Source organism: Bos indicus, chromosome X, assembly GCF_029378745.1.
Source record: "Bos indicus isolate NIAB-ARS_2022 breed Sahiwal x Tharparkar chromosome X, NIAB-ARS_B.indTharparkar_mat_pri_1.0, whole genome shotgun sequence".
NCBI classification, from domain to species: Eukaryota; Metazoa; Chordata; class Mammalia; order Artiodactyla; family Bovidae; genus Bos; species Bos indicus.
In genome coordinates, this window is record NC_091789.1 from 39,191,238 (window position 1) to 39,200,389 (window position 9,152).

At 58.3% G+C, this 9,152-nt stretch overlaps 1 protein-coding gene across 3 annotated transcripts; it reads right to left on the minus strand.

Moving 5' to 3' along the window:
* Positions 1-221: 221 nt before the first annotated feature.
* RENBP (renin binding protein) lies at positions 222-7,815 on the minus strand. 3 transcript variants are annotated; one of them, XM_070784838.1, is made up of 11 exons: positions 7,690-7,815; positions 7,280-7,389; positions 7,033-7,108; positions 6,784-6,859; positions 6,414-6,586; positions 4,852-5,076; positions 4,090-4,171; positions 3,681-3,856; positions 3,023-3,154; positions 466-553; positions 222-376 (listed from the first exon to the last, which is right to left on the minus strand). In XM_070784838.1, the coding sequence occupies exons 1-11, from the start codon at positions 7,714-7,716 to the stop codon at positions 243-245; spliced, it is 1,299 nt and encodes a 432-aa protein (XP_070640939.1). In that variant the 5' UTR covers positions 7,717-7,815; the 3' UTR covers positions 222-242. The 3 variants fall into 3 exon arrangements, with proteins under 3 accessions (XP_070640939.1, XP_070640940.1, XP_070640938.1); XM_070784839.1 differs by lacking the exon at positions 7,690-7,815 and adding an exon at positions 7,664-7,681; XM_070784837.1 differs by lacking the exon at positions 7,690-7,815 and having other exon boundaries at positions 7,280-7,535.
* Positions 7,816-9,152: the final 1,337 nt, after the last annotated feature.

Consider the following 9,152-nt stretch of genomic DNA (forward strand, 5'->3'; position numbering starts at 1 on the left):
CTGGGTGCTCGGCTAATGCGCAGGGAGCTCCAAGGGCGGGGCGGGGTCTCTAGGCGGGGCGGGCCAATGGCCGGGCAAACCCGGGCGCGGGGCGGGCCTCTTGGCAAGGTGGGAGGTTCCAGCGCTCTGGGTGGGTCACTGGCCGGGCGAGCAGGTGCCCTCCAGCCGAAGGCGGCGGGCGTTCCCCACCTCCCGCGACCCCACGGAAGCTCACACACACAGACAGTGTAACAGGCTTCGTTTTATTCTGCGCCCGGGCGGGTGGGACCAGCGGGCGGAGACCGGGTGCTGAGGGCTGAGGCCGGAGCGAGGCGGCTCAGCAGGTTGTTCAGCATCTCCTCGCACATGGCCAGGCACCGCGGCACGTGGAAGCAGCCTACGGGGAGAGGCGGGACAGCGGGTTGGGAGAGCTGGGGACAACGAAGTGCCCTGAGCCCCTGAGGCCTCGCCCTGTCCCCAACTCACCTTTGAAAGGACCCCCCTTGATAGTGAGGGCGACCTTCCCGTCTCGGTTCAGGTAGCCAAACCATTCCCCGTACTCTGGATCGCGAAACTGCAATAACAAGGCAGTGACAAGCAGCGCCGGCAGGAGCTGCCCAGATGACAGACGCCTGGGGAATAAGTGTTCACCCGTCCCACTAAAGCGCTACTCGGGATCAGAGCCCGGGCAGACCCCAGATACCGTAACTACAGAACCAGTGCTGTTAGATCCCGCGTCCTGGACAAATATGAACACAAAGGGCTTTCTCTTTTCCTTTTTCTGCAGCCGAAGTGGGCACCTAGATACCCCACTTTGGAAAGGGGCTGCTGACTGTGAGATGAAACATTGCAAGATGGAATAAAAGAACCCTCCTTGGGTATGATGGAACAGTTCCATATCTTGAGTATGCTGGTAGTTATACAGATATATATATGGTACTTCCCTGGTGGCTCTGTGCAAAAGAACCTGCTTGCCAATGCAGGAGACCTGGGTTGGATCCCTGGATCGGGAAAAATCCCCTGGAGAAGGAAATGGCAACCCATTCCAGTATTCTTGCCTGGGAAATCCCATGAACAGAGGAGCCTGGGAGGCTGCAGTCCATTGGGCCGCAAGAGTCAGGTACAATTTAGGTACTAAACACAGATATATACATTGCTATATCTCAGTGAACTGAATACTTAAAATGGATTCTTAAAATATTAATTGCACTTCAACAGAATTGATTTAAAGAAAGAGAATAGAAGTGCTGACCTGTCATGTAACGTTGTAACAGATGATTCCCTTTGAGTTCCTGTTCTCTGCTTCACAGGCCTGTCTTCCAGTTGATGAGATTGTAGATATCTAGCACTGAGCTGACTCCAGCCTTGCTTGTCACAGGTCCCAAACACATCTCCCTCTCCCTTGGAGCCCCCTGAAGCCTGACCCTGCCCAGCAGCTGTATTGACCCATTCCGAATTCCTTTCTTCTCTCTTGCCCACAGTTTCTTGCAGATGCTCCAGGGTAGACTCCAGACCCCTGGCCTAGACCCTTCTCTTTCCTCCCCAGATAGAGACCTGAGTGGAATCCCTTCTCAGGACTGTGGAAGAAGTCAGTGACACTGAAGTCCACTATCAAAATCTTTTTAAATGTCGACCTGTGAATAGGTCTACTCCTCTTCATAGCAGGTAACACTAGTATCTATTCATTCTATCTTTCCAGTGACACTGCTCATGTCCTCACATTATTCAACTATTTTATCTGACACGGACAGATTGAACTGTTTTCCTGTCCAGCGTTTCTGTGGATGTCTGAATTTCCTGTCTTCTGTTATGATGATCAGTGCATAATGACTGATCTGTTTATAAGTTTCCTGATTGTTCGATGGCCATCTCTCTTTTTTGACAATTTATTCCTTAAATTTCACTTTATGCAGTTAACACCAATGGCCTCGAACACAGGTTCTTTTGAATGCATTCAATATTAACATATATCACCCCGGGTCTTGTGACTGTTGTGTTTGGAAGTAATGATGAATATGTGCAATACTGGGAGATGCCCCTCGAACTACAATATAATGTGAACACATTTGGGATGTCTACTGGTGATGAAGTCAGACACTGCTAATACCACTGTGCTTTCATTCATGATGGAAGCAAATACTGGATTTCAGTTAGAGGTTAGCCTAAAGAAAGATAGAATTTTCTCCCAGGTCGCAAAACCCACAGACCACCAAGTAAGACTCCCTGTTGTAATCCTTCCTGTACTGGGGTTTACTGATGGAGTGAGTTGTGGCTTTCGAAACACATTGGGAATTTTCCTTCATTCAGGCTCAGCCCCCAAGGTGCCTCTCAGCCATGGCTGGCACAGGTCATCACTCCACTCATTGTGCTCGGGCCTCTAGTGGAGGGGAGTCTTTGGCTCCCTTCCTGCCTCACAACTGATTCTTGTCTCCTTTGCTGGGCCCTCCTATTCCCTCTTCTCTTTTCCTTCTGTCCTCAAAGCTCACCTTGCCTCGTGGCTTGCAGTATATATCATCTATATCCTTATGACACCCAAACACTTGTGGCCAGTCCAGACTCCTCCCACTCAGCCAGACTCTGAGCCCTGCTCCTGTTGCATCTTGCACCCCGGGTCAGGCCCCCACTCACTGGCCAGGATGACAGCCACTGCGCCATCTCCCTGACTTGGCCCATGGCCCTATGGCCTCCCCTTCCGAAGCCCCGGCACCCATGAACCCCAGAGTCAGGTTGACCCCTCTTTGCTGAGCACCCCTTCCAGCTTTTTTCCTTCCCATCAGCCCCGCCTGCAGCCCCCGACCTTGATGTATTTCCCAGAGCTCTCAGCCCCATCTCTGTTTGCTTGTTTACTTGTTTATGGTCAGCCACTGCCAGCAAAATGTGAGCTCCAGTGGGGAAGGGGCTGCTCTGTTGACTCAACAGAGGGTACTGGGGCTGGGACCTCCATGTCTGCTGAGGGGCAAGCGGGGGATGTGCAGGAAGACTCGCCCTCCCCACCCAGTCTGCAGTTTCCACACCTTTGCTGAGACCAGGAAGCAGCACTTACCCGGTGGAAGGTGTACTCGGCCACCTGGTAGAAGATGCGAAGCAAGGCAGGGTCCCCAGTCTCACTGTAGCCCATGAGGAAGGCGATCATGGCTTCACTGTGTGGCCACCAGAGCTTCATGGCCCACTCCAGCTGGGAGCAGAGAGGAGTCATCTGGAAACCTGGGTCCCACCCTCCGCCACCCCTCTCAGCAGGAAGGTCACCCCCATCATTCAGGCCCTGGCTAAGACTCCATCTGGCCCAGGCACTTGGAGCTTCATTGTGACATGGACGTCTATGGAGGCCTTGACCACCCGGCAGATTGGCACTAGCTTCTTGAGCTGGAAGGGCAGGGCTGGGCCAGGCTCCCCTTAAGCCCTGGAATCCAAACCCTGGCTGTCTCATCAGTCTGTCTAGGGCCCCTTGGACAGTCAGCTCCTGCCAGTGGCCAACTCAGCCACCTTCTGTGGACCTCAGTGGGATCAAGGCATAATCACACAGACGTAATGATCACACACAAATCTGCCCTCAGTGCTGATGGCTTAGAATCATCCAACGAACTTTTCCAAGATGGAGGGACATGTGTCTCCTTGTGTACATGAGCTTGAGGACCACTGGGGTCTCCCTGGGCCCCGCACTCTGTGAAATGGTTTAAGGACAGCCCTGGGCACATTCCCACCTGGGTGGGGCAGAGGCCATCAGCATCCTGGAAGTAGAAGAGGCCACCATGCTCAGGGTCCCATCCAGAGTGGAAAGGCAACAGTAGGAACTTGTCAATCACGTGGGCTCGAAGTTTGGCATCACCTCTCTGGATGGCATAACGGAGCAGGAACCAGCCAGCCTCCAGCGCATGGCCTGGTGAGGGCTCAGGGTAAGGCAGGTAGCGCGGTCTCCCCCAGGTAGGGGGCTCCAGCCCCCTGCGCTGTATGCTGACTCCCTTCCTCTCTTGCCAGCAGTGGGGGCTGCTCTGAGCCATGCCCCCCAGCATGGCAGGCCCATCCCTGCTTCTCTGCCTGGTCCTCGGTGCCCAGTGTGGAGGGAGGCAGGCAGTCCCCACATCTGAAACCCACCCCACTCCCACTCCTCACCTGGGTTCTGGTGTCTCCCCAAGCAGCCTGAGAGTTCCTCACCATCCTCTGACACGTTCTCCAGCACAGCCTGCCCACCCCTCTGCAGAGGGAGGAGCAGAAGGGGGTTCAGTGCTCAGCAACCCCCTCCACCCCCTCCCTCCTCATCTGCAGGCTTGGGTGGGCTGGCGGGGGTGGGCAAGGGGATTTTGAGAAGGAGCTGATTCACTCCCAAGGGTCTGGAACTTGCTTTGGGCCTGGGTCCCGGAAGACACTGAATGGTGGGGACTGAGATTGGGCCGACCTGGCTGTCCAGAGGCCTGGGAGGAAGCTGGGTCTGGGTTTCATGCTCCCTGATGGGCCTGGGGGTTTGGACCCCACCCTCCTGCCCTCACCCCAACCTGGCTCCCCAGCGGCCTCCCCCACCCTTTCCAAGGGTTCTGGGCCACACCTCCCTGTGTCTCCCCATCTGTAAAATAGACCCCCAGCACATGAGTGGGCTTCCCTGGTGGCTCAGATGGTAAAGAATCTGCCTGCAACACGGCAGACCTGGGTTGGATCCCTGGGTGGGGAAGATCCCCTGGAGGAGGGCATGGCAACCCACTCCAGTATTCTGGCCTGGGAGAATCCCCATGGACCGAGGAGCCTGGCGGGCTACAGTCCATAGGGTCACAAAGAATCGGAGATGACTGAGCTCGGGGGTGGGGGTGGGGAATTGGGGTCACCCTGTGCCCCAGCCCCCCAGGACTGGTCTGGCAGCCGGCGTCTGCCTCCTGCCCCCACCTGCACATGTTGCAGAATCCTCTGAGCGCACCAGTCCCCCAGCTCCGCAGAGATGCCTGCCAGCTCCTCGTCCGCCTCCCCAAGCTGCTCCACCAGGTTGAGCAGCATCATGGGCACCGCCATGGACTCTGAGGCTGGGGCCCCAGGGAGCTGGGGCCGGCCCAGCCCAGAGGGGTCCTCCCGCACCCAGCTCACGATCTGATCCATCATCTCCATGGCTTCGTTCTGGGGGTGGAGGTGATGAGGGGAGACCCAGGCTGAGGCTGCACCCCATCCAGTCTGGTCTGCCCAGGTCCCTTGGGCTGAGCTTCTAAGACACTCCTGCCAAGGCCTGGCCCCGGGCTGGGTGCTAGGGCTCCTGGGCTGGGGGCTGCAGACCATGCCCAGGCAGTGAGGTCAGCTTTGAAAGACTAGGGGGCCAGGGAGGAGCACCCTCCCAGCCAGGGCAGGGCTGGTCCCTCTGAGCAGGACCCTGCAGAGCCGGGGTGGAGGGGGGCGGGAAGTTGATCCCCCCAGGGTCCCCCACCTCTTGTTTGTTGAAAAGCGTTAGCCTCCTAGGCCTTTCCAAGTTCCAAGGAGCACATTTAATCAAAGAAGTGAGGAAATGCAGAAACAAAGGAAAACTGATAAGCAAGACAAAACAATAAGTTTAGACTAAAGTCTTCCCCAAGAGCCATAAATAAAATCCTGAGTTGTATCCTCAAGCTGTTTTGCACATAACTAAAACACCCACCAGGGGGAAGAACTTAAGTACATGCTGCCCACTGTCACATAGAGCCCAGACCATTGGAAGCAGAAAGTGGATCCTGTAACTCCCTCCTGGTTATCTCACCACCAGCCAATCAGAAGAATGTTCCTAAGCCCTGCGACCTCCTCCTTGATTTTGCCCTAAACCCTTCTCTGAAAGGTGTTTTGAGCAGGACCTACCCTGTCCCTTTGGAATAAATGCTGCACTTTCCTTCCCCACCACCTGGTGTCAGTGAATTGCCTTCACTGCACATGGGCCCAAGTCTGGTTTGGTAACACCTCTGTGCCCATCCTAAAGAAAATCAGTCCTGAATATTCATTAGAAGGACTGATCCTGAAGCTGAAACTCCAGTACTTTTGGCCACCTGATACGAAGAACTGACTCATTGGAAAAGACTCTGATGCTGGGAGGGATTGGGAGCAGGAGGAGAAGGGGACGACAGAGGATGAGACAGCTGGATGGCATCACTGACTTGATGGACGTGAGTCTGAGTGAACTCTGGGAGTTGGTGATGGACAGGGAGGCCTGGTGTGCTGCGATTCATGGGGTCGCAAAGAGTCGGACACGACTGAGTGACTGAACTGAACTGAACGGTGCCCAGGGCCTCTGTGGGGGTTGTTGGGGGAGGGCCTCTGGGGGAGGGAGGACACACAGTGACAATAACAGCAATAACAGTGGGTGTGACTGGCAGCCCCAGGCCCTGCGGGCCCAGAGAAAGGACTGATGTTAAGGACAGATCTGGCCCGCACCCAAGCGCCAGGAGCCAGTGAAGTGAGGGCACGGAGATGTACAGCGTGCCCATCCTCCCCCGCACCTGGTACCGTGCATCCCCGGTCACCCTCCACAGCTCGTTCATGGCCATGGTGTAAAAACACTCGCTGAAGATGGTCCGCTGCACCTTGACTGGGCGGCCGTCCCTGGTCAGCACAAAGGCACACTTCTTTGCAGGAGGTGCCACTTGGGCATAACGCAGCAAAAACTCGCCACCTAGTGGTCAGGAAGGTGTCACGCTGGAAGGCGCGTTGGGGGTGCCCCAGCCAGCGCCTTCCTCCCCATCGGTGGGCACCCAGCGTCCTTGGGGGGCTTCCAGAGCCGGCTGGCAAGCAGGCAACTGGGAACACCACGTGGCTGCCGGGATCACCGAGAGTGGCCTCTGGGGAGACGGGGACGGGGAGGGAGGGCACCTGCTTTAGCTGCATTCAAAAGCTCCGGGCGGCGGAAGCGCTCAAACTGGCGGTACAAGCGACAGTACATCCACACCTGGGTGGGGGGCGGGGGAGCGGAGGGGTCATGGCTCAAGTAGGGAGCCGCCGTCCTCAGGGCCTTGAGAAGGAGGGCGGTGAGCCCGCGATCCCTGCCCAGTGTGAGAACTCAGGCAGGACCCAGCGCGCCGGTTCCAGTCCCGGGCGCCCCCGGCCACGCCTAGTCCGTACCTGCCTCCCTTGCAGCCAGACGTACTTGAGGTCATCGTACACCTGCCCGTCGCGGCCAAGGCACGTGAAGAAGCCCCTGTGGGACACGCTGGCATTAGCCGAGTTCGCGGGGTCGGGGGTGGGGGGGTGAAGGGGAATGGGGGCAGAGGCGGCGCCCCACAGATGGCAGCCAGCCCAGAGTGAGGTGCGGGGGCTCCAGAGGAGAGAAGAACCCAGTCCAAGGCCCCCAGAAGGGCGAGGAGCGCACCCCTGCTCCTGGTCGTGGGAATGATCCAGCCAGAAAGCCACCACGCGATCCAACTCGCGCGCCACGCGATCCTTCCAGGCCCGCAGCGTCTCTTGTTCCTTCTCCATGTCCTGTGGAGAGAGACTTGGAGACACGGCTCCCCCAGAGGCCATGCCATCTTTTCGGGTGCCCGTCCCGTCGGTGGACTCCCCGGGGCCGCAAGTCACCCCAGGCTCGAGTAGCCCCCTAGGGCTGCCTGACTCGGAGCCTCGGGAAGCCCCCCCACGCCCCCCGGGGCAGGCCTGCCCTCCTGACCAAGATGGGCCCCCGGACTTAACTCCCCGTTCCCGCCCCCCATCCTTGAAGGCCTCCTCCAGGACAACACCGACCATCCCCAGCCCGCACCCCTGCCCGGGCCGCCGAGCACTGGCCTGCCACACTCGGAGACCCCGGCTCATCACTCCCTGTCTTCCAGGAAGCCACACGGAGCGGAGTGCTGTCGCGTGACTGTCACTCAGCTGACCCAGCCTAGCACCACCCACCTCTACCCTCCAGGTTCCGCCCGGCCCGGGGCCGAGCCCGCAGCGGGGGCGGGGCTTGGCTGGCTCACCGCCACGCCCCACCCTCAGGTCACGCCCCCGGGCGGACCCCACCCCTACCCCCGCAGGGAGGCTGAGGAGTCTGGAGCTCCTCTGCTGGGCACCCTCCGTTCAATGCCCTCCTGGTGGGAAGTGCTGGGTGAGTTGGCAGGACGTTCTAGGATTGGGGTGGAAGGGGGGAGGAAAGAGGGAACTCAGGGCCATCTTCCCTCCTCCAGCCAGGTCTCCCCGCCTGAGGGTGGCCCCCCAGGGCAAGGAAGGGTAGGGCAGGGCATGAGCCCAGGTGTCCAGGAGAAGAAAAAGTGACAGTGAAGTCGCTTCTGACTCTTGGGGACCCCATGAACTGTAGCCTGCCAGGCTCCTACGTCCATGGGAATCTCCAGGCCAGAACAGTTGGAGTGGGTTGCCATTCCCTTCTCCAGGGGATCTTCCCAACCCAGGGATCGAATCTGGGTCTCCAGCATCACAGGCAGACTCTTTACCATCTGAACCACCAGGGAAGTCCAAGAGAAGAGACAGCTGGAAATGGCTGAATGCTGAGGCCCCGATGACCTGTGACTCCACAGGGTGGGCAAGTCCTCTCTCTGTGGAATCTGCTCCACAGCCCCTGACCTCTTCACCCCAGAGATGCCACTCGACAGTCAGGTGGGAACCGTGCAAGTGAAGAGCAGGGTCCTCAGAGCCAGAGTTCTCCAGGTCTTCCAGCACCCGGTCTGCCTCTCTGGACTGTCCGATTACGTTGGGTGCTCCGAAGAAGGAGGGTCAAACTTCCTCCTCTTGACCAGCCAATGGAAGAATTATGTGGAGGGGCCGTTTCCGGGACCCTAGGCTCCCATGGGGGCTTGGGAAAGCTTGGGCTTCAGAGGGGTGCGCCCTGTTTGCCGAAGATGTAACTGGGCCTCTGCCTTATCCGTGCAGCCCAGGGTCAGGAGCCTGGCGCACTGTGTGCTTGTCCCGACGAGACCATGGGCACCCTGCAGGTAAGCGCGCCCTGCGGCTGCTGTGTACCCCCCATATGACCTCATGCTTGGGAGGGATCCCAGCTGGGGGCCCGGCTGGCTTGGTATCAGCTGCCCAGCTGAAGATGCCTGTCATTATTCCTGGCGTGTCCCTTCCACCCAGCCTTCCCCTGCCTTCCTGTAACATGCCTAGCCAAGGATGAGCCTCGCTCCAGGGAAGGTTCTGAGGTTCCTGCCTCAGACAGGGCCGTCGAGTCATGGGCCAACCCTGAGGTGAAAGCGGGCGGTGCTCCTCACTCTATGACTTCTCTCCGGAGTCCCTCAGGTGGACTCTCT